This window comes from Anopheles aquasalis, chromosome X (assembly GCF_943734665.1).
Source record: "Anopheles aquasalis chromosome X, idAnoAquaMG_Q_19, whole genome shotgun sequence".
NCBI lineage: Eukaryota > Metazoa > Arthropoda > Insecta > Diptera > Culicidae > Anopheles > Anopheles aquasalis.
This window is the reverse complement of record NC_064876.1, coordinates 7,833,405-7,859,388: the sequence shown is the minus strand read 5'-3', so window position 1 is coordinate 7,859,388 and position 25,984 is coordinate 7,833,405. Positions and strand designations below refer to the sequence as shown.

The 25,984-nt window shown below is 41.3% G+C and overlaps 1 protein-coding gene across 3 annotated transcripts in view; it reads left to right on the top strand.

Moving 5' to 3' along the window:
• LOC126570792 (moesin/ezrin/radixin homolog 1) overlaps positions 1-25,984 on the top strand; it is a 61,917-nt gene that overhangs the window by 12,548 nt on the left and 23,385 nt on the right. For 2 of the 3 annotated variants that reach the window (XM_050228797.1, XM_050228805.1), the window contains exons 2-3: positions 12,600-12,964; positions 13,729-13,876. In XM_050228797.1, coding sequence (XP_050084754.1) covers positions 13,865-13,876 — 12 coding nt within the window. In that variant the 5' untranslated portion in view covers positions 12,600-12,964; positions 13,729-13,864. Of the gene's footprint in view, positions 1-12,599; positions 12,965-13,445; positions 13,466-13,728; positions 13,877-25,984 lie in introns of those variants that run through there. The other variant, XM_050228816.1, reaches the window with a different exon arrangement.

Below are 25,984 nucleotides of genomic sequence, written 5' to 3'. Positions count from 1 at the left end.
CAAAACGACGAGGAATACAACTGTCGTTCTTAACAAAATAGACGGGAATGATGATACATTTTTCCGCACTGTTTTCCACGGCTGTAACGAGGCAGATGATTATCCCTCCTGATCATGCCAACAAAGGACAGAGATCAGGGTCCGAAAACCGTGGAAGAGAAGATTATCATCACCCGAAATACTCTGTGTTAAAAACGTAGCGCGATCTCCACCCACGCCAGCAAAGAAGGACGCGCGTGCCCCATGCGTGCGCGAGTGTTTAGGAAGGGGTGAATGTTTATCTTCCTGATCATATACGCATCATTCTGTATCGGAATAATCCTCACAATAGCTCGAGATCAGAAGAAACGAATAGGTTAAAGTGGAGCTGGAAAATGGCTTAAACAAATGGATACTTTTGCTTGCTTGCGCAGTTGCCTCATCAGAAAGAAACAGCTTTACAATAGCAGAACAATTGGCAACAGCATCCGGTGGCCAGTACTAAGCCAACACAATCTGCGCAGAATGTTCCAACATTGAAGGGGGATGGGGTTGGCAGCGAAGAGGACGTGTTCGCCAGGATAAGGATGTGAACTACGCGTACTAAGCACCTAAAATTGAGGTGATCGTTGCTACCAGTACCAAAAGAAAGGGATTGCGAATTAGTCGGGTGTTGTGGGCGGAGATCGCACTGCGTTTTACCACTGCGTATCCTCGTCGTTTCCTGGCATAAATGAAGTTAAATTTGGTTGGAAAATCAAGCAAAAAGTGTACGATTTGTGCATGTACATCGTACAAACTTGTTTAACGAAAGAATGAGGCCTGAAACACAGAAAAGTGCAAGTTCTGCGGGCTGTTTCTTAGCCGTGGTGCAACAGGAAAAACATCCAAAGTAATGAGAAAATTATGGGCCTTATTGCCAGTGTCTTGTCTTGAAAATAAGACTGCTTTACAACTGGTGAAAAAACTCAGCATGAACTGCATGAACCGTGAATGAAATATCAATGGCAACGAAAATAAAAAATGGGTACCAAAACCGACACAGCTCAACTGGCAACTAGAGTGAAGTCCACTGTGATCAAATTTATCCTTTTTTTATTTGCAAATAAAGCCTAGCTGTTAAATATGAATTAGATATCCCTCTACCGATGATAACAGTTATCAGGGACACACGTCAGACAGAACCAGCTCTATCTATGCGGAGTGATTCCGCGAACTACCAAGAGGACTTGAGAGGCAAACTCGCCAGTTAACAGTAGTTTTTCGAGTTTCTCCAATCTTTTAAAATTTTTTCCAATGATTTGTGCATTTTGAGCAATTTTCCGCCGATGACCCGGACACAAATAAATCCAAAAATTCTGGAAAAAAAACTGTTTCTACACGTTTGCTCGCTAAGTTCAAGAAACCGTTTGCATTTAATTGTACGTCTGCTTCCAAGTGGTTTACGTTTCAGACTCCTTTTATTTAAAAATTACAAATATACAATTATTATCTATTACTATACTACCTTAAGCCTAAGTCTACGCGACTCTACAATATCAACCTAACCTACCAACTATAACTATTTGTTTGATTAGTTGCGGAATTCGCAACAAGCATCTCCAATTTGAGTCTCGTTTGACAGACTCGCAGTCATTTACCAAAAAGTACACGACTGGAAAGTGAGACTCGGTAGTTTCAGTCGTTTCTTTCCGTTTCGTCAAAGTCACCATTGATAGCTAACGGTATTGGTTTTTGGTGGTGTTATTGATTTTTTATGGTGATACAGTGGTAGACATTCGTTTAGCCGAACCTAGAGGTTCAGGAGTAAAACGGCATCCACTTTCGTACGGATGTATAAATTCATGGTATCAAATTATTATAGTGTTGGTACATACATGACTAATACACACGTAACATATGATTCAGATATGTGGGTATTTGAGATCTCTGTGACGCAAAATGTGAGCAAATGTCATATTTAATCGGTTGTTTACCTAGACATTCGTTTAGCCGAAGTGCACGAAAAACATAATATTTCGCATCGTTTTCGAACAAATGCAATTTTTGTGTTTGAAGCTCAATAGTAGAGCTAATCTAGATTATTTTAAGCTTTAGAAATGCACATTTTGATAACACCCTGATTTTTAAATATTTCTTTCAAAAAAATGGGTTAGAGCTAAGTGACTTACGGAAGTAACCCGATATACAATCAAATTCTGTATGGTTTATTTCTACTCTAATCGTTCCATTGGTTCAAATAATCACAGATAAGAGAAAACCATATATTATTTCTTTTGAAAAATATCAAGTGGTGAAGTTATACCTCTATTAAATATGAACCAAATAGTGTCGTAACGGTAAAAAAATCGGATTTCACATAAAATAACCAACAATCTGCTGTCTTTTGGGCTTATTACAAGAAATATGGTTAAACCAGTAATAGGGCCCTATTGCGTGTGTCTTGTCTTGAAAACAAGACTGCTTTACAGCTGATGCAAAAACTCAGCAATCATGTTTTTGAATTAGTGAATGAATTGGTAATTTTTGGTGGGTCCGAATACCCAACAGTTCCTAATACGACCATAAAAATCACTAACACCACCAAAAACCAACATCGTTACCTATCATTGGTGACTGACGAAACGGGAAAAATCGACCGAAACTCTACCGAGCCTCACTTTTCCAGTCGTGTACCTTTTGGTACCAGACTGCCAGTCTGTGAAATGAGACTCAAATTGGAGATGCTTGTTGCGATTTCTGCAGCTAAACAAACAAATCTAAACGGTTTCTTTAACATGGCGAGCAAACGTGTAGAAACAGTATTTTTTCCTGAATTTTTGGATTTATTTGTGCCCGGTCATCGGCGAACAATTGCTAAAGAATGCACAAATCATTACAGAAAATTGTAAAGGCAGGAATACACGAAGCGTAAACTCTCGTATAAACTCAGAATGTAATGCCAAAAAGTTTACGCTTCGTGTGGCAGGCATAATCGCATAAAAGTTTATACCGAAACGTCAACTGCAATTACATTCGTGCACCTGCAATTACACTATGCTATTACATCAATTACATGTGTTTTTGGCCACCAAAAACATAAATCGACGAGATAAGTTGATTTCTGAACATCTTTTTTTATATTTAAAGATGTTTTTACTGTATATTAGCGATTGTAGAACATTCAATTCATCATAACGCTACGCTTCATGTTGGTGCAGTGTTTACGCTTGCTTTTACGCTCGGATTTACGCTCCGCGGGTCTATAATCTTTTTGACATAAGTATAATCTTTTTGGCATTACACTCTGAGTTTATACGAGAGTTTATGCTTCATGTATCCCCGGCTTAAAAGATTGGAAAATCTCAAAAAACTACTGTTGACTAGCGCGTTTGCGACTCAAGTCCACTTAGTTGTTCGCGGAGCCCTCTGCTTTCAGTGATCACTCCGCCTAGATAGAGCTGGCCCTGCTTGGCGAGTGTCCCTGATAACTGTTATCACCGGAGAAGAGGTGTCCAAATCAGCTAGGCTTTATTTGCAAATAAAAAAAGGATAAATTTGATCACAGTGGACTTCACTCTAGTCGCCAGTTGAGCTGTGTCGTTTTTGGTACCCATTTTTTTATTTTCGTCGCAGTTGCCTTTGATATTTCATTCATGGTTCATACAGTTCATGCTGAGTTTTTTACCAGTTACGGGCACCAGTTACAGCAGTCTTGTTTTCAAGACAAGACACACGCAATAGGGCCCATAATTAGACTAATTTTATACAAATGGGACACAGAAAATAATGAAAATGATTGAAAATTCGAAGCAAAGTCATAGTTTATTGCTACCCATAAGAACAACCGGCTTTTTTACCATGAATTTAGTTAAATAATGGCAAAATGTAGTATTTTTCAAAGCAAATAAGTATTCTTTTGGCGATTTGAATGGATAAAACCGTTTTTCGTATGATTTCAGCCATAAGGGACGCAGCATACCACATCGTAAGGTCAAAGCTAAATCTCGATATTAAAGGTTTGATGTCGTATGTGACTTGCTCATCATGCGCAGTTTCCCAGCTGTTCAAGTTAAACGCAAATGGTTTTAGTCATTCACAAGGAGGTTGTAAAAGATGTTTTAACCCTCGGTTGGACACCTGGGTACCCGGGTACCCATTTCAAGTTTCAACGAAAAAATGAATCCCTTCCCGTCAATATTTTTTTTATGAAACTCCGGATCCCCAAAGTACAACTCATTTCAAGCCGAATTGGCGTTGAAATTGTTTTGATAACTCATATTTAACCCTGCTGTTACCCTCGGACCATTTGGTCCATTTCTCGTTGGCTTTTTTGTTATATCTTCAAAACTAAAATTCCGATCGTCTTGAAATTTTCGATATGGTGCTATTTTCGGCTAATAAGCATAAATATACATTTAAGTTCCTAAAAAGTATGATAGGGGTCGAGAAAAACAAAAACTTACTGATTTTATCCTCGTGGACCATTTGGTCCATAGTACATTTTCCTCTAAAGCCGGGGATACATGAAGCGTAAACTCAAGCGTAAATATAAAATTAATTTACACTTGAACATGTTTACATGACCGGGTTGAGACGCGTAATCCGAATTACATTGAACTTTAATCGACTTTTGTGAGAAAAATAGAATCTTTTTTCCAAAGAAAAGATTAAAAACGCTAGTAATGAACACTCACTATTAATGCAAACCACGAACAGGAAATGTAGTGGAGCAAATCGCTTGCAAACAGCGTTTACGCTAGGATTTATGCTCCGTTGACCTATAATCTTTTTTACACCGTGTAACCGGCAAATGTAAACTTTTTGGCATTACATTCTGAGTTTATACGAGAGTTTACGCTTCATGTATCGCCGGCTTAATAGCAGTTATAATATAGCTATTCGTTAGCTATTGTTTGGACATTTCGACTCATACATGTACTACATAACACTTTTCTATCATTTTAACAAACAAATACTCCACATTCGACACATTTTTTCTCGGATTTGCTTTTACAGCACCGGCACTGGCCACCTTTTTAGGCTTGTTGAAGGCACTGCCGACGATGGTGGCGTTGACAAAAGTGATGAGCCCGATCGAGATTCATTAGTCAACGAACTGCTGAGGGAAGTTGTAGGTGATGAGCACATTTTTGTGAATAATTCCGCAGATGAAGCCAGCCTTGGAATCGCTGTTCGCTGCTGCATGTGTTCATGGGCCAAATCAATCGCTAATTGTCGTAAAAATTGTGAGCGTTTCACAGATTCACATCACGGACTCCACATTGGGTCGATCACGGAAAATATAACATATGCGTTCAAAGCTTAAATATCTATGATATTAGCGAACACTACGGATGGCCATCGTTTGTCTTTCTTCTTGAACTGTAGCAGCTGATCATTTGGTCCGCCGTATCCACACCACCTGAATACCGAAACACAATGATTAGCGCAATGCTATATCGATGGAATGAGAAAAAAAATCAAAACAAACCCTTTGTCGAATTGTAATAGGTGACAATTGCAGGCTTCTTCTTTGGCCCTTCGGCAATGCTTGGTTGCGAATGCATAGTGATTAGTAATATTGTTCCTTTGTTTTTGTGGCCAACATATGATACCAATGTGGTGGTCTTATCAAAAGCAGACGTTGATTGTTATAAGGGTTTCTTCTTTAAGTCCAGTAATTTTGGCGGAATGAAGGTTTTGTTCTTTCGAACACTGCCAACGAGAGTTATCTTACGCCGTAAAAGAGTTTGGCCCAAATTGAACGTAGTGAAAAAATTGTCTGTTATAATATTATGGCCTTTCAAGGCATCGACCAAATCTAGAACCACTCGTTCGCTTTGGTTTTTTCGGGATTTGCGGTGACCGACTTTCCGAGATACGGTTGAATATTCTACAAGTAGCTTGCCGAGGAATCCACTGCTAGCCAAAACTTCAAACTGTGTTTAGCCGGTTTGGATGGCATATACTGTCAAAAAGAACGCCGTCCTCTGAACGCCACCAGTTGCTCGTTAACTCTCGCACCAACTGATGTTTCGATACCCCTCGGACCAACTGATGGGTCTGGCCAGACCCCTATGCTTTTACACGGGGTTGTATGGGCGTACATGCTGTGTTTGAAACAATTTTTCTACCTCTAGGAATCACATAATTGAGCTCTCTCTTTGGCACATATGTTTAGCATAGCCTAAACTATGTGACAAGACAAAAATATGATCAAAATCTGTTCTATGTGTGGCGATGATTTTAGGAGAGGAAAGTACTAATTCGCATACAAGTTTTTGGCACTTTTTGCATGGGAAAAATCGAGAAACTAAAATGTGTTTTTTTCCAAAAATAGAACAGATTTTGGTCATATTTTTGTCTTGTCACATAGTTTAGGCTATGCTAAACACATATGCAAAGAGAGAGCTCAATTATGTGATTCCTAGAGGTAAAAAAATTGTTTCAAACACAACATGTACGCCCATACAACCCCGTGTAAAAGCGTAGGGGTCTGGCCAGACCCATCAGTTGGTCCGATGGGTATTTTTTTTTAAGTCCTGTTTTCGCGTACTCCGAGGACTTTTTCTTAAACGATAGTGGTATCAATCGAAAGGAAATAAAATTTTAGGAAGCTACCCGAAAGGCCAAGACGCTACAATTAATAGAACTTGAGTTATTAAAGATTGAAAATGAAATGGGTCTGGCCAGACCCATCAGTTGGTGCGAGGGTTACTTGTCACGTTTTCGTGACAATTGTAGAACATTGGAAGCATTTCCACCCATCGATTCCACAAATCTCTAATCGGGGCGAGGCCGTGTAGTGATGATATTATGTGCTTCTGATCCGATGATCTCAAGGAATGGTTTGTCGCTCCAAATCATTGGATTTTTTGCAACGAACAACGGATCCACCAACCTCAATTGATTCTCTTCATCACATTCGTCACTCAAACACGAATGATGATACCTCCTTCCTCCTATCTACCACTTATCGTAGTCATTCCCCCCGGATAGTCGACGACCACGCTTACCTAATGCAATAGTTTGGCTCGCTTTGTGGTTCCGGAATCGGCATATTAGATTGTTATGACTATAATTTTAGATTGTAATAACTGCGATATAAATTAGTTTTGACGGAAACTTCTCCCTCCTTTCATCTAGTGAACGTCCGGCAAATTTCGAGACGCAACGTGGTCGTATTTTGGCGCCCAAATTAGTTTATGTGATTTGGATTGCGAACCAATATTGCGAAATGTCGTTCTTTGTATTCTATTATACCTATATAAACACATAATGCAAAGTAAGTCAATATCTTTTGCTTACAAAAGCCAAACAATTCATATTCAATCGTTTACAAAGCCATTTCCATAGAAAATACACCATGGACCAAATGGTCCGCGAGGATAAAATTAGTGAGTTTTTTTTTAGGGTAACAGCAGGGTTAAAGGTAATTATGACCCGATGAAATTAACACCCGCCCAGTGGCACCCGGGTACCCGTGTACCCCATACGTTGGCTATGCCCATGGGCTATGTTTATAAACACAAAACAACACTTTTTACCAACATTTATCCATGTTGACGTGTTTATCAATTGTTAATTAGGTAAACTACAATATTTTGATGAAAATTTCATTACGTTTGAGCTTTTCAACGAGCAATAGGAGAAAAATAATCAACATATTTTGAAACCTTTTATGTGCAATTTAAATTATATATTATTTATCAAACTGATTAAAAATGGTTCGTATAGTGTAATTTTCTTAACATATGAGTAAATTATACACTAATCTTCCTCAGAAAGGTTTTAGGCGGCATTTTCGTAGACCACAGAGACCAATATACATGGTGCGTTCAGAAAGTGATGAGACTGGATTTTTCCTGACGAAACGTTTTGAGATAAGGTATTGAATTTTTTACGCCAACGTAGAGGCAGGATTTAGCTATTCAACGCACTTTATTTCATTTGGCTATGACAAACTGAAAGAAAATGGGACGATTTTTCGTGAACCTTGTTTTTAGTTGATGTAACATCGTAGAACGCCCCCTTTCTATGGACCACTGGTACAGCCCATCGCGGACCTCTTCCTGGCACATAGCACGCAAACAGAAATGTATGAGGACTTGATGAATTACTGGCACCAACGGAATGTTTTTCTGTAGGTCCGGATGATCCGCGCCAGGAAGAAGGTTCAGATGATCCGCGCCAGGAAGAAGGTCCGGATGATCCGCGCCAGACCAATGGCCCATAGAAAGGGGACATTCTACGGTGTTACATCAACTAAAAACATGGTTCACGAAAAATCGTCCCATATTCTTTCAGTTGGTCTTAGCCGAATGAAATAAAGTGCTATTGATAGCTAAAATCTTCCTCTACCTTATCGTAAAAAACTAAACACGTTATCTCAAACCGTTTTATCAGAAAAATAATTCTCATTACTTTCTGAACGCACCATGTAGCAACTGATCTGACCTCCTAGCTCAATTGTGCCCAATTAACTGAATTGGTTATAGCTCAAAATTGCCTTATTGCAATTCAAAACTGATTTATTCGAAGAAATCAATAATTTCAATAACATATTTGCTGGAAAATTCGATCACTTTACGATCTTATTGCTTGCTTTACGACGTACGCGGTAGAGAATGACCGTACGAAGGGGTATCAATGCATTGTGTTCATTATTTTTATTGTTTATATTGGATTTTTTGCGATTTTTAAACAAAAATACGTTCCGAAGACTCTTAAATTAGTTCTAGAACACTATTTTTATCATAAAACTGATACAAACGATGATACAAGAACATAACAATGCAATGCACATAAGTGGGGTACCCGGGTACCCGGGTGCCCAACGAAGGGGTAAACGCCGGGTGCCCAACCGAGGGTTAATTCATCTCATTGAAACTAACGAGGTGTGAGAGCTTATATTTCAGTAAGATAACAAATGAACTCATTTTCGCCAACAATCGAATGCACGGCTTGAAGACAAAAACGTCCCTTGTTGCAAAGTTTAGCATGCATTTCCTACTGCAAACACATACAAAATATTTTGTGTTTGTTATTTAGATTGGTTTTTCCAAAAGATCGTCAAATTCAAAATATTTTGAGTTTATGTCAAGCCATTAACTACTATTAGACTGAAATTAAATAGGAAACCCATTAAATCTAATCGGAACCCATGGCAAATATAGTTTTGGATTTGTTTGGAATGCAGGCAGTTATAAAAAATACCAACTTGCACATTGTTTCAAACAAACTTTTGAGAAAATGTGATTTTCAAGCAATTCGGCTAAACGAATGTCTATGTGAAATTTTCATATTTTCCTCATATTGTCTCGAAAAATCATCCTTCTCGTTTTTTTTGTTAATACTTGTGTTAAATAACGCTAAAATATACCGTTAATATTAATCAAAATGGAAAACGGATGGCTAGTTTGAGAAAAATCTCGAAAAAACTTAGTTCGGCTAAACGAATGTCTACCACTGTATTAGTAACTGTTGCGTATTTGGACTCACAAAAAATTACCAGTTTATTCACTAATTTAAAACATGACTGCTTAGTTTTTTCACCAGTTGTAAAGCAGTCTTGTTTTCTAGACAAGACACTGGTAAAAGGGCCCTAAAAAAAAAATTCGTTACAAGGTCTTCCATTATGGTACGACAATTAGAAGCATAGTTGTGCCTGGAAAATACTAGAATCGAACGAAAAAAAAGTGAATTATTGTCGTGTTGTCATATCTGCTTTCGTATCACGATCTGTACCTTTCGTACAACTTTGCATCTTCGTACAACGCTACTTTTTGTTCAGCATATTGTTTGTTTGCTATTAACCCTCGGTTGGGCACCCGGCGTTTACCCCTTCGTTGGGCACCCGGGTACCCGGGTACCCCATTTATGTGCATTGCATTGTTATGTTCTTGTATCATCGTTTGTATCACTTTTATGATAAAAAAATGTGTTCTAGAACTAATTTAAGAGTCTTCGGAACGTATTTTTCTTTACAAATCACAACAAAATTCAATAAAAACAATAAAAATAATGAACACAATGCATTGATACCCCTTCGTACGATCATTCTCTACCGCGTACGTCGTAAAGCAAGCAATAAGATCGTAAAGTGATCGAATTTTCCAGCAAATATGTTTTTGAAATTATTGATTTCTTCGAATAAATCAGTTAGGAATTGCCATAAGGCACTTTTGAGTCATAAACAATTGAGTTAATTGGGCACAATTGAGCTACGAGATCAGACCAGTTGCTACATGGTGCGTTCAGAAAGTAATGAGAATTGATTTTTCTGACAAAACGGTTTGAGATAACGTGTTTAATTTTTTACGATAAGGTAGAGCAAGGTTTTAGCTATCAATCGCACTTTATTTCATTCGGCTATGACAAACTGAAAGAAAATGGGACGATTTTTCGTGAACCATGTTTTTAGTTGATGTAACACCGTAGAATGTCCCCTTTGTATGGGCCATTGGTCTGGCGCGGATCATCCGAACCTACAGAAAAACATTCCGTTGGTGCCAGTAATTCATCAAGTCCTCATACATTTCTGTTTGCGTGCTCTGTTCCAGGAAGAGGTCCGTGATGGGCTGTACCAGTGGTCCATAGAAAGAGGGCGTTCTACGATGTTACATCAACTAAAAACATGGTTCACGAAAAATCGTCCCATTTTCTTTCAGCTTGTCATAGCCAAATGAAATAAAGTGCGTTGAATAGCTAAATCCTGCCTCTATGTTGGCGTGAAAAATTCAATACCTTATCTCAAACCGTTTCGTTAGGAAAAATCCAGTCTCATCACTTTCTGAACGCACCATGTATATTGGTCTCTGTGGTCTACGAAAATGCCGCCTAAACCCTTTTTGATGAAGATTAGTGTATAATTTTGCTCATATGTTAAGAAAATTACTCTGTACGAACCATTTTTAATCAGTTTGAGAAATAATATATAATTTAAATTGCATATAAAAGGTTTCAAAATATGTTGATTGTTTTTCTCCTATTGCTCATGGAAAAGCTCAAAAGTTATTAATTTTTCATCAAAATATTGTACTTTACCTAGTTAACGATTAATAAACACGTCAACAAGGATAAATGTTGATAAAAAGTGTAGTTTTGTGTTTATAAACATAGCCCATGTGTATAGCCAACGTGTGGGGTACCCGGGTACCCGGGTGCCACTGGGCGGGAGTTAATTTCATCGGGCAATAATTACCTTTAAATATGAGTTATCAATACAATTTCAACGCCAATTCGGCTTGAAATGAGTTGTACTTTGGGGATCCGAAGTTTCGTAAAAAAATATTGACGGGAAGGCATTCATTTTTTCGTTGAAACTTGAAATGGGTACCCGGGTACCCGGGTGCCCAACCGAGGGTTAAAATCAGTGTGATTTATTATGGACACGTTCAAGACGCCTCGGTGACATTATAAACATTAGAAAATACATGTTTTTTTTGTCAAAACGCACGGTCACGGTTAGCCGTATTGATGTAGCGTTTGTGATCAAGTGATTTTAAATAAATCATTTAGTTCAGTGCGTAGTGTGTTCGACCTTCCCTTCCGAAATCCTATCATCTCCTTCACATCAAATCTCATCATTAACATTCCTTCATCCACATACACACAACTCTAACAAACACACATCACGGCATCACAAAGCAAGGGGAGGGTGGGTAAAATGAAGCTTCCTTTTTTGTTTCCATGAATGAATTTTGCCTGAAACGACGAATGTGCCTGGATGTAGGCGTAATCTTATAACCCAAACGGAAAGATCTTATAATGGGTGGTTTACACGCTCAACATTCGTAGAGGGCAGTAAATTTCGGTGAAAATAGCGCGAACAACAACAATCGTCTCCCGTCTAAAATAAAACAACCAAAAATCCAAATTTCACACCACGCCCCTGAATGTATGTAAATTGGACAGATAATAATGCCCCTGTGGTTTCAACCGTGCGATATCTGATCGAAATCTGAAGAGACGGCGATTTGTTCGCAAAGCTGTCAAACTATTCCATTTACACGCTCAGATCTAGATCGGCCGATCACGATCTGAGTGTGTAAACGGCCCATAAGGAGCACCAAGGGGCGTCAAAAAGATCTTGTAACCCATACGAGTCACTAAATCTCGATTGATTTATAAGATCTTCCGTTCGAGCAAAAAGTGTCTCGGCTGGTTTGCCGGGAAGCGAAAAGCAGCGAAAGAGCCCCCGCTCTTTTAAGTGAGCGGAGGACCGCGCTCCGCTCACTGAAAAGAACGCAGTTACCCAACACTAATCACATCGACCTAGAGCTGACAGGTGGGGAAAAAGGAGAGGAAGAAACCTCACAGGTGGACTTTCGCCACCCACCTGTCTGGCATAAGGGCCACCGAATTCCCGGGCTGATTGCTCGCTGCCTCCGGCTAGTTTCTCCCTCAGCTGATTAGATGCCTATCTCTCTCCCACCCTTTGAACTTTTCCGGCTGCCTAAAACCGGCTCTCTCTCTCTTTTCTGTCTCTTTCCCTCTCTTTCTTTCTTTTTCTCTTTCTCTTTCTCTCTCTCTCTTTCTCTCTCTCTCTCTACCTCTCTCTTTTTCCCCTAACGCACTATGCGCAATCAACTATTAACCTCGTTCACGTTACGATTGTTTCTTCTACCCATCACCAGAGTACAGAGAGACAGAGAGCGAAAGAGTGCGCGGTGTCTACTCTCTACACGCATTTACTTTTCCTCAGTGTTGCGTGCTCGCGTGAAACACTGTGGTGTGCTCGCGTGACGTAGTGTTTCCACCACACAGTGTGATCTGTGTGTTTGTGTGTGTGTGTTTGTGAGAGAGAAATAGAGTGTTGGTAGAGGAGTGTGTGCGCGAGTGTACGAAGTATAGTAGAGCAGCCGATCCCGAGCAACAACATCAATAAGCGCGGCCTAACGATTTAAATCGGCAGTGCCCGCCCGCCTACTATCATTCCTTGCCGGTCTACAAGCAACCCTCATTTCCTCACCTTTGTTCTTAATCTTCCATTTTCTGAAGGGTGAGTAGCTCATTCTAATGGATGGTTCATCTATCAAGGGTCTATCGCCATTTTCCATATTATAACGATCGCGAAGGAATATCGTACACTATCGGACGTCCATTATCATGTTTCGTTAACTTCCGGCGCTTCGAGAGTGTGTGTGTGTGTGTGTGAGAGAGAGAGAGAGAGAGAGAGAGAAAGAGAGAGAGAAAGAAAAAGAGAGGAGCGATGAAGGCCCCCCTGTCCTATCACCAATCAATGCAACGACTACTCAGCGCGCGTGTAGAAGATATCATCATCGATCAACCAAAAGCAGCAGTTACCTCCCATCAACACATTGAACGGGGTGTGTGTGTGCACAACACTCAAGTGCGGCGGCTTTCACATACGACGCACAATCACGTCCGCGGGCCTGATGGACTCTCCTTGATACTGATAAGCCTGGAATATGGTGTTCGGATGATGGCAGTGGTGTTCACCTTTCACCAGGCGGCCATCAAACCGTGAAACCGTGTCGAGGTAGAGTCAGGCTGCGCCAATTGGCACCTCGTGCTCCACGGTTCGGTCGGTGAATGGGCTCTCCCTCTCTTGCTTTTCTCTCTCTTTCTCTCTCGCGTGATCTACGTCGCGAGCGTCATCATCATCATCATCATCATCATCATCATCATCATTTGCACAATGAATAATGCCTCAACCGAACTGTTTATTTTTACTGCATGATTCACTAATATGCACCCTTCCCCCTTCCACCTTTCCCCCTCGTCAATTTCGCGCTATTTCAGGAGTTACATCGCCCGCAAAGAAGCGAAGTCGTTTTGTGACGTGTTCTGTTCTCTGTTCATCGAGCGTCGAGGAATCGTCAGAGCGTCTTCAAATCTTTTTTTGCACTACGAAACCTACAATCAAACCGCGAATAATATGCCGAAATCGGTAAGTGGCAACTCTCTTTCCTCCTTTCTCTTTCCTTACAATACACACACATACACACACGCGCGCATGCACATATACATTATAAGGACTCTATAAACAGGATAAGCAGCTGGTCTTCAGCTCTCACTCCGCTAGTTAGAAATGAGCTTAATTACCTTGTGATTGTAAGTTAACGTAATTTTTTTACAGGGTGTATCAGTTTTTGTGTTTCCTTCGTTTATTTATTTACACTCCAGATCCGAGGCTTGATTATCAGCTGGTGATCAACTCTAAAGCCCATGATGATGGCTGTGGTCACCATTGTCATGACCTTTGGTTTTTTTTCTCTTCTCAGCTATAGCAAATACAAAATAATTCTTTATCGATCGCGCTCCATCCTGTGGGGGAATAGGAATGGCGATGTGTTTTTGGGAGATGGAGGCTTATAGAGAGCTCCATTCCCCTTGCCACCCCCCACTTCCAGGGGACACAAACGCTCAATCGATTATCGATCAATATAATATTTATGCAGAAAATTAGTGTAGTATTGGCGTCTTGTTTTCTTTCTTCCATTCAATCGCCTCCAGGTCTGTAATTTTTTTTGTTTTGTTATCGTTGAACCTTTCAGCTCATTTTACTACATTATGTTCTCCTTTTTCTTGAAACAAAGTCGGATTCCAATTGGTAAACCCCGTACACTGCATCCGGTTTGAAATCAGGAAATCTGTTGGGAAAAGTAAAACCTTTCGAGTTATCCGAGAGCGTATCCCTTGCTCGCACCTCCATGAGTAGAGCGTGTGTTCTTATGTGGCGTGTGGTGCCTGTGGCGACTCAACTCGATACTGGTGATGTGATATTCGGGAAATTTCTACTTGGCGCTCTATAGCATGAGCGGTTTTTTTCTGCTGTTGTTGTCCTGTGGCTTTAAACAGATCTTCTGACGGTTGACGTCCCCCTGGTCGACGAAAAGAAAAAGCAGAAAAAATAACGAACTACATGTACTGGCTGGCTGTAATCTGGCTAGTATGCTGACGTGTACCTCGGTCTCATGATCTCATGCTACCAGTACCAGCAGTTTTGGGAACTAAAACCCTCCCCCATTGACGACGAACGTGAGCGCAAACAAGGGTAGCGCAGCACACGAGCGGCGCGAGGCCATGCCGTTTGCCCCACGTTATTTTTGGGGCACGGCAGGGGTATGGTACGTGCGTGCGTGCCTGCCCCGGGCCCCGGGTTTCCTGCACTTCCAAACAACTGAACTCCCCCCCCCCTCCCTCAAGCACAACCTTGGTGCAGCTACAATAAATAAAGGTCGCCATTGCTCGCTCTCCTCCAGCACCACCACCAATGCCAACGCCACCTGCACCCCTTGTTACTGGAATGAGACACTGGCTGGCTTATTGTTTGGAAAATGGAGAAGAATAAAACAAAACCTCCAATCAAACAATCACACCAACCCATCCAACAACGGAACGGCATCGTCAGCCAGATGCAGTTTCATGGTGTGCTGTATGTGTATTTGTTGGTATTTGATGAAATCTAAGGCAATGGCGTTACAATGACGACGATGGTGATGCTGCTACTGCTCGAGTCATCATCTAATCCATCGCAACCCCCTCCACCCCACCTGGGGGATGATGATGATATCATACGTAGATGTGTGTTCAATTTTGCGCTGTGTACTACCAGCCCAGACCAGGAATATCTTGCTTACGCAAACCATGCTGCTTCTGATGCTGGTCTTCGGTTGGAGTTGTCAAAATTCTCCAAAAAGTGTGCTTCCCGAGAAGCAGAAGACCATTGGTTTCATCGGTTCCTCCCTCCATTTCCTCTGCATTTTTGGGGTAAAGGGTTGCTGCGGGGGGATCGACAAACGTGTTTGTCAGTCGTGATATCATCTTCGAGGGGTGAATAGGAATACGGCATGGGAAGGAGGAGCGGGTGCTGACAGTGACAGGATCTGTGATAAGCTCTAGAACATGGCACCACGATCGCCGCCGCCGCTAATAGCGGACTAATTCATAATGGCAGTAAACAAAGTTCTGGTACCAACAACCTTTAATTTCTTCCCCAAATGGAAGCGCGCACCTCCTCTCCCTCTTCCTTTACATTCCGCTTGTGCACACATATTACACTTTCCGCGGTTCCGGAAAGGGGCTTTCGTTCGAAATGCGCTCCTCTCTCGCTCTTTCTCTTTCTTCCAACTATCATTCCCCTCCCTCCTCTCCTCCCCAAAAAATTGGCAGGGGGAGTATGAAGGGGAGAAAGATACCAGGAGATTGGGCGCACGACGCGCACACGCAGTTTCTTTGAAGTTGTCGCAATGTTGTCTCAGCCAGCCAGCCAGCCAGCACCACCCGCACCATGCTGATTGTTGTCCACTTCAGGACCACATGTTGCCGCCTTTTGATATCTTATCTCTGAGGGGTACTACGGCCGTCGGCTTGCCCGTCGTGCCATATCTTTTGGAAGTTTTTTCAAGAAGTTTCGTCTGCTGGAGGGGTTGCGGGCGGAAGAGGCGACGACATTGTTCACCCGCCGCCGCCGTCGCCACCATAGCCACACACTGTGTCGACCTTAAATGCGAATGCTCTAAAACGCGTTGTTATCAACTAACAACGTTGCGCTGAGAGACGTATTTTATGGAGACTACCCCTCAATTTATGAGGTATGCAGGCGCCCATCATGATGTGTGCTTTATGCTAGCCTGCAAAGAGGCGCGGACGATTGGCACGAATGGTGCGGAGAACCACAGGGAGAACTTTCGCTTTGAGAACGCGCTCGAAAAAAACGGTAAAAGACTCAAATAGCCCCCCCCACTCACGGTGAGTTACTGAGTGACCGAAAAAATCGCTAAGTAACTAGTAGTAAAAGTAAAAAAAGTAAATCACTCAGTAACTCACCGTGAGTGGGGGGCCTATTTTAGTCTTTTACCAAAGTTACATTTTATCAGTTAAAAAGCGGTTTTTTCAGTCACTCAGTAACTCACCGTGAGTGGGGGCCTATTTTAGTATTTTACCAAAAGTAGTTGGTAAAAGACTAAAATAGGCTCCCCCACTCACGGTGAGTTACTGAGTGACCTAAAAATCCGCTTTTAACTGATTAAATATAGCTTTTTCACCCCTCGGTAAACGACTAAAAAAGCCCCCCCCCCAATCACGGTGAGTTACGCTTCGTGTATCCCCAGCATTACGATGATAATGGTGATGACTGGACTCGTAGTCTTCGTTGTCGCCGGTCGCGCACATGATGTGCTCTCGGACATGCTCAGCTATCATGTCGTCGGATGCGGATCAGCACTACACACACTTACACACTTACATTGGAGTGCAAAATAGGTGAGCAAGGATGTGAGCAACACACACACACACACAAGCTGCTTCGACAGCTTTTTGTCACATCATCTGACATCATGGTGCAGACCGACCAGAGAGCAAGAGGAGGTTCATTTGAGCATTAAAATCACTCCATTTCCCCTCTTCGCTTCTCCAATCCTCCTTCCTCGACAACAAAAAAACTCATGCAACAACCTCTAGGAATGACACATGTGGTGCGCGCGCGTGTGTGTGTGTGTGTATGTACAGGGTGCGCTATCAGGTGTTCCCCTATTACTCTGTCTTTTTTCATCCGATTTGGACAAATAGGCCAGTTTCAGAAACGTTAGTCTATGCTTTTTTAGTAATGGGTCACTGCACGTTAAAAGAGCGGACTAAAATTGTCATACTTTATATTGAAAATAATCGTTCACTTTGTGCAATGGATGGTGAATGAATGCTTCGCCGGATATGGTGACGCTGGTCTTTTTTGTGTGCGTCTATTTAAAAATAAAGTTTATGCCAACAAACCCAAGGCTATGGAACAACTTAACCCTCATCGGTTCTTTGTATGCGCGCGCATACAATTTGGTTTGAAAATATCAATATATTCAAAAACGATTTGATGAAAGTGGCCTAAATTTCTCCAAAGTACATTTATTTTGGTCATAGAATAGAAATATATTCCTAAAAAATGTGAGGCATGGGTAGTTTTGCCTGAGCAGGAATAGTTAGCCAAAAACATCCTTTTCAACGCTATGAAAATATGATTTCAGGTAAAAAACGGTTCCGTTATAAACGTTCAAGCGAATTCAAGGTTGCATTCGATATGATGATCGAGAGGAACGTTTGATTTGTGATAAATTCTGACCGATAAGAAATGTGATATACAGTTGTGTTCAAAATAATAGCAGTGGGTGGTTGAAAAGCTAAAAAGTAACATAAAATGATAATTCATGCATCGATTCGAAATCTGTTTGTTGTCTATACAAAAAGGAACAAAACTAAACAAGAATGCTTAGTTTACTTTTTAAAATCAGCCCATTATTAAGGTCAATTTTAAAATAACTAAAAAAGTAGCTGTTAAAAAAAAACGCAGTGTTTCACCATTCCTAGTATTTTCACTCGAGAATATCAAATTGAAAAGAAAAAAGGTTCCGTGGTTCTGCTACTGTTTTTTCCACTTGGATGATTTGTAGTACACTGCGCGAAATTAAAATAGCACCACCATGTTTTTCGGCATTATTTTTACAAAAATCTTAGAAACAATGCCAGTCTCTATGTTAATTTTATCCGTGAGCTCACTATCGATGTTTTGAACTGCTATATGGGATATTTTTTTTTAGTATGAACATTAAACTCAATTTTTAATAAAAAAAAAGTGCGAAATAAAAATAGCACCACCTCAGGATAATTTTACTTTTTTCACTCATTTTAAAGAACTATGTTTTGGTTTTCAGGACTATGAAAGTGGACTCTAAGTACGTGCAATTAGCAGTGAAATCTTTTTTTTTTCCTTTTGATTTAGTTCCTATGATTCCATCAGACCACCTAACTTTAAAGGGTAAAAGGGAAAAGGTAAACATTATAACCTATTATAACCAGCGAGCTTATCTAACAGAAAAATGGTTCAAATACTTTATCAAGCACACACAGCTGATGGAAAAATGTTGAAAAATAACGATAAACTTGATCCTATCGAGAATTGTGGGGAGAAAAGTGGGGTTTCCGCAAAGCATGACAGGACAATGCTACAGATTTTGATGAATGGAAAAAGATCAACATCATAAATCCGAGCAAAATTAGATCTGACAGTGACTACACGTCACGTACAACAAATGCTGGCAGGTAGTGAGCACTTGGAGTTACTCAAAAGACTTGGAGGACACAAACTAACTAAGCTACATAAAGTGTATTATCTGAGCTTCGCGAAAAATCACATTTCCTGTCCGGAGAATGGAATAACTCGATCATTCTAGATTAAAAAAGGTCAACCTTGATGGTTTAGATGACTTACAATACTACTAGCTCGATTTGCGCAATGACTTGATTTAGAGATGGGCAGGAACTTGGGCGCTCACACATTGAAAATATAGGAAAACTTTTTCCGCCTCAAGTAGGCATCCAATGGCTTAAGGAACAATAAAAATGCAGTTTGCGGATTATGTACACATGTGAGAGATACTTTTGAATCATCATTGATGGGTCAGGACTTTGTTTTTCAACAAGAGAATGCTGCAACTCTTCATTCACAACGCACAAAACGTGGTTTTCTGATAAAAATACAGAAGTTATTGAAAGGTCAACCCATTTTCCGGATCTGAATCACATAGAAAACCTATTGTATATTCTTACACGTCGTGTTTATGAAAACGGAAAGCAATTTGATTGTGAGCACATGCTGAAATGCCGAGTTCTGGAGCGCTGAGAGCAAATCAGTCGTCTAACGCTTGAAACCCTGATTTGATTTGTCTCAAAATACTGGTTCAATTGCTGGAATCGCATTTAATTGCAATCAGCTGTTTAATTGAAATCAGTTAGTTCATGAACGCATGCCAAAGCCATGATGAATTTTGAGAAATACAAATGGATTTTGTTGAAAATCATAAGTTGTGCTATTTTTATTTCGCACCCTTTTTTTAGTTTTCCAGGATTTTCCAAAAAACGGCTAAACCAAACAAAACAAACTCATGCTAGTTTAATCCGTAACAGTTTTTAGCACATGTAGCAGAAAGCATTTGATTGAAACTTAATTATTCGTCTTTTTATAAGTAAAAAACTGGGTGGTGCTATTTTAATTTCGTTGGGTGTATAACCGGGGATACATGAAGCGTAAACTGTCGTATAAACTCAGAGTGTAATGACAAAAAGATTATAGGCCCGCAGAACCTAGAACCGAGCGTAATAGCAAGCGTAAACTCAACACCAAGATGAAGCGTAGCATTATGAAGAATTTAATGTTCTACAATCGCTAATATACAGCAACAACATCTTAAATTATATAAAAAGAAGTTCAGAAATCAACTTATCTCGTCGATTTATATTTTTTCTGGCCAAAAACACATGCAATTGAATGTAATTGCAGGTGCATGAATGTAATTGCAGTTGACGTTTCGGTATAATTTTTTATGCGATTATGCCTGCCACACGAAGCGTAAACTTGTTGGCATTACATTCTGAGTTTATACGAGAGTTTACGCTTCATGTATCCCCGGCTTATAGCTTTTATTCTTGAATACAGAGGCGCATCGCTTAGGCATAGAGCTCCCAAGTCTTTGACATCGAGGGACAGGGATCGCAGCCCACGATTTACGACTTACTGACCAAAACTCTTCCATTTTCATGGGCTTTGCTTCCGAAACAGCACAATTGACATCTACCCATATATCCCCAATGGAATTGAGATCAGGAGACGGCGCTGGCCACTCCATAACCTCGATGTTCTTCGGTTGAATCCACGCTTTTACGCGTTTACTAGTATATTTAGGATCATTATCCTGTTGAAATAATAATAATAATTTCAATGGAATTTCTTCTCCAGCATAAGGAAGCATGACCTAGACAAGGATTCTGGTGTATGCATGATGGTCTATGATGCCTGGTATACGATAAAATGGCCAGGCAATATAGGAGGGAAAACATCCCCATACTATTATACTAGCCCCATCATGTTTCAATGTCCTTACCGTATACTGTGGTCGGTATTCTGTGGCAAATGGACGTCTTACTTACTGACGATGGTATTTTGATCCAAACAACACTACTTTGGATTCGTCAGATCACAAAACATTGCGTCATTTTTCCTTGGACCAGTCGACGTGGATTTTTGAAAACTTAAGACGGTTTGCAACATGTCGATTCGTCAACAAGGGTACTTTACGGGGACTTCGTGCGTACAGATTAGCTTGTATTAATCGTCCCCTGACTGTTACTGTGCTCGCAGACAAGTCCAATGCATCCGTAATCCTGTTGGAAGTGATTGTTGGATCTCTCCTCGATGTGTTAATCTTTCGGCCAGTCTTCTGAGACGTGCATCGCTTCCGGCACTAGTTTTTGCCTCCGCTCTCCATTTTAAATCATTGCTGATCATTTTGGCAAAGCACCCCAGTACAAGAACTTACCTGCTGGTACGACTTTTCTTACTTTTCCATATTTTTAAAATAAAATTCCGATTCTCATCAGATCAATGGTTAGAGGGTCCCATTTTACTACTGTAAAAATAAAAAAGTCTTGCCATTCGTTATTTTTTTGTTTTTTACATATTAATCGATTGATGGAAAAGCAAAACATGCAAAGATTTTTTTTTAACACAAAAAACAATGAAAACAGCTTAGAACCGCTCATCACTGCTATTATTTTGAACAGTGAAAAACATATGTTGCAGCAGTTTTTCGCAAAAATATCAGCAAATTATGATATTCTTGGTGCAAGTAGTATGTCTATCTTATCAATGATCCCACCACTACACACCCACATGATCGATTTATAAAATAGACAACGGATACTTGAATAATGATCATTTCTTTACTGCGTGGTTCGGCACTGCTATTATTTTGAACACAACTGTATGTCTATCTTATCAGTGATCCCACCACTACACACCCACACGATCGGTTGATAAAATAGACAACGCATACTTGAATAAAGATCATTCCTTTACTAGGTGGTTCGGCACTGCTATTATTTTGAACAGTAGATGTAATAATAATTTGAAGATTATCCCAGAAAAAAAGAAACAGTCGATGAACAGTTGGTTCCATCTCGTGGGTGATCTCCATTCCGTCAATATATTTCATCAAAACCTGCCAAATATGGCATGGCAACTTTGGGTTAATGTGTTTCAAAAGTTTCTATGCCTACAACACACAAATTTATATTGGCTATGATCAAACGAATCGATCGAACCAGAACTTACTGTTTTGGATTTGACGAAAGGAATATCCGATTTTTTTTTTTAATTTTACAAGCTTAGTGGAATACTAATGTACGAACCTGGGCAAAGACACCAGGAACAGTGTGGGACTCCCACCCACTAAACCACTCGCTTGGTTCCTGTTACCTCACCTCCGCGGCTTTCCTCTTTCGAGATTACACAGAGGAGAGGCAGTGCCAAAGCACTTACACCAAGAAACAACCGTCTAAAACGACTTCCTTGGAATGATGATCCAAACCACCTACTTCATCATTCGTAATCCCCGTTTTCCCTCCCAAATTAAGACGTTGTACCAAGGTACTCTAAAGAGAAGCTTCAGCCTAAGCCTATCCCCTCTCCCCATAGGGCCTCAAGGTCAGCGCGGGTTGCTGAGAATCCCTGATGGTCGTCCTAGGAACAATCATCATCCTGCCCTCATGGAACCAAATTTTGGTCGTTGACAGCCTGGTGGCTTTGGAATTCCCGCCATTCCAAGCACAGTCGCGTCATGACGTGTCCCACAAACGAACTTACCCTATCAAATGCCTCCCGGTTTCCGCACATCAGAGACACGATGTTCTCCGGGCGGATCTCCTCTCCTATTATGGCTCGTGTCCTACCCCTGGCTTCATCGAATCTGGGGCAGCGGAACACGACGTGCTCAGGGGACTCCACGACCCCCGCGCAAGCGGGGCACATTTCCGAGGAGGCTCGCCCTATACGGTGGAGATATTCCCGGAAATAACCATGTCCCGTAAGGAACTGGGTCAGGTCGTAGCTTATCTCCCCGTAACCGCGCGAAATCCAGCGTTTGATGACTGGGATCAGATGGTACGTCCAGCGTCCGCGCGCATCATTCTCCCACTCACACTGCCAGCGCTCCATCGTCCTGCGCCTCGCGTCCGCGCGAATGCCCGCCCTTCCACGGCCGGCGTAGCATTCCATGTCTTCCTCGACGCGGATCCCGACTGGGATCATGCCGGTTATCACGCACACGGCCGCCAGGAATATCCGATAAGATTATAACATGTGACAATTTTTTACTTCACTAAATCACATTTAGCTGAAGAATTGAATAAAAATCGCATGACGATTGAGCACGATTCGTATAATTGGGAAAGCAATTCTTGGTCTTAGCCTTGGTGGATATCACTATACAAATTTTAGTCCGGACTGACGCTGAGCGAGACCGCAAATGACCATCTATGACGTGAGCGCGAACGAGAAGGGGAGAGTAACACCGAGGAAAGAGATGCCAACTCACAAAAGAAGCAAGTGCGAGCGGGAAAGGGAGAGCGTCACGCTGAGCGTCACGGTACTCGAGTGAAGCCAAGCGAAGAAAGACTGCGCGAGTGCAGAGCGTGCTGTGATGGAGAAACCATAGAGAGCGAATGGCGCAGGCAACTTGGTTTTTCAGAAACGTGCGCGTGAAATGGGAAAGCAAAAAATGCATCCAATGAATGATTTTGACCCACGAAAATGAATGAAACCCCATTTTACTGATATGTCCGATTTGATTTTCGTGAAAATCGGTTAGGGCACCGTCTGGCAAGGCATAATGGGACAAGCAAACGGGCACTGCACTTGCCGTATGCGACCACGGCGGTCAGAGAGTGCGCGGGCATAAGGCGCACGGGCTCAAGCAGCTTGGTTTTTCAAAAACGTGCGCATGAAATGGAAAAGCAAAAAAATGCATCCAATGATTATTTTATCGATATATTGCCGATCGATATCGATATGTTGCCACTAGCCTGCAAGGCCTAATGGAACAAGCAAACAATCAAGAGACTCGGTGTATGCGCCAGAATGGAATCGCGGTAGGAATGGTTTACTGTCCTTTTCTCAAATGGAACCGCACTGTTTAAGTAATCTTATGGCTTATGCTCGATTGCTAATTGATCAGATTTATCAGCATTCGCAGCATCAGCATCAGATCTATTTCGATGCAGGCGACTCGAGAGATTTGGGGAAACAATGCAAATGAAATGGCTCGAATCTCCCAACTTACTCAAATCTTGAAATACATCTCGATTCATCTCGATATGCAGAACCGAACCCGACATACTAAGGCCACTATATTAACGCGGCACCGATCCTGTCGCTGGCCGTTAAGGCATAATGCCACAGGCAAACGCGCACTGCACTCGCTGCATGCGACAAAATACAGTCGCGATAGGAGGAATGGTTCACTCTCCGTCTGCCATTGCTTCTATGCTATCAGAACGGTCCTGCCCGCCTCGATGGGCCATATATTACACCTGGACCTGATAGAAGCTCCTGTTGCTAAAGAGTCATCTTTGCATTCCTTGCTTTAGAACCCGAAGCCAATTGAAGATTATTCTGGCTCTGATGTTGTCTCTCGTGCTTTTGCCATGGGCAATGCATGCCACTGCAAAATATTATCGGCATGTTTCGGCTGTTCGATGGATATGCCGTAGGGCTGTTTGATTATCGCCAGATCGTACCGAAGACAACGGCTAATCAAATGATGAAACAAACCATTACAGCATGTGTTAGGATAAAGGGTAAAATCATGCTCTTCGAAAATCAAAAAGATGGGCCAGACAGCCATCAACGGCAGCATTGTGGAGTGGCTACCGATGAGGAAAGCGATTAGGAAATGGTTCACCTATCCGGTATCGAGGTGCACCGAAGGAAATTGAGGCGATATACATAGACACGGATGCGTCAAAGCTGAACGGGAGCTGGGCAATGGGACGCGCCTGCTTTACTGTTCCATACGGTGAAAACTTGCAGGACCTGGACCTGAACCGGGAGGCAATAACGATCAACCTGGTGCAAGGTCAATCGCTGCACCACTTTGGCCGCTAAAGAATATGATCACGGCTTAATCTTACATCGATTCACGAGAGCCCTTCCACCGGTGACATCGCGAGCAAACGCTCGGAATTGTAAGGAATCAAATTGAAAATGAGTCAACATGGAAATGGTTAAAATGGAATGGAGGGACATGTTTGATTGTTTGGTGAGAAATGGAAAAGGAATAATTTCAAACAATCATTTTTTCAAACGAGGCACTGTAACCGGGCGGTTTAGCTATCAGAGCACATGACTGGGAGTTGGCTTATCAACCGCTGCATTCGCCAGCAGCAATGTTCATGCCGTGAAGATAACAAAAATGTGTAGCTATCGAGCCTCTTTGATAAAGTTGAGATGGGTAACATTAGAATGACATGGAAGAGCATTTTTGTATGCTAGGGAAAGAGAAAAATAATGAAATTCAAAATAATCCTGCTTTCGTGCGTAGCTCTGTAACCGGGCCGCTTACCTAGTGAGTACAAAGCTAATATATTCAACTGAAGCTGTGTATGACCACAAATCACAAGCCATTATGCTGCCGTATGTCCCCCATCACTACGAATTTGTTACTTTGCCGAGCATGTTCTATAATGTGGGTAGAAACAAAACAATAAATGAAAAAATGAAAAATGCAAACATAGATGAGTACTTACAAGAAGACTAAAGCAGGAATTGACACCATGGACCAAATGGTTAGAACCTTTACTTGCACAAGAAAATAAATCGTTGGCAAATGATTGTGTTCAGTAGTATGCTATATGTGAGTACTTTGAATGCATTTATTACGTTCGTCGAATTGTTTCTGAGAAAAAATGATAAAAGCAACCACAACATTCGTCGTCGGTACATATCGAAGCATTGGGAATGGCTCTTGTTAATCCACTCATAGTAAGACGCAAAACAAGATCGACCGATAGTGATGCTACTAATGTTTCTGATAATGTTCGTCCCATTCGCCATTTGACACCCGCGTCTGCACGTACAAAAATATCCAAATTTTTTTGAGAGTCCCTTCGGTAGTGTGGGATTTTTACCCACTAAAACCCCTTCCAATACCTGTAACCCCCTTCGGTAGTACCTTGC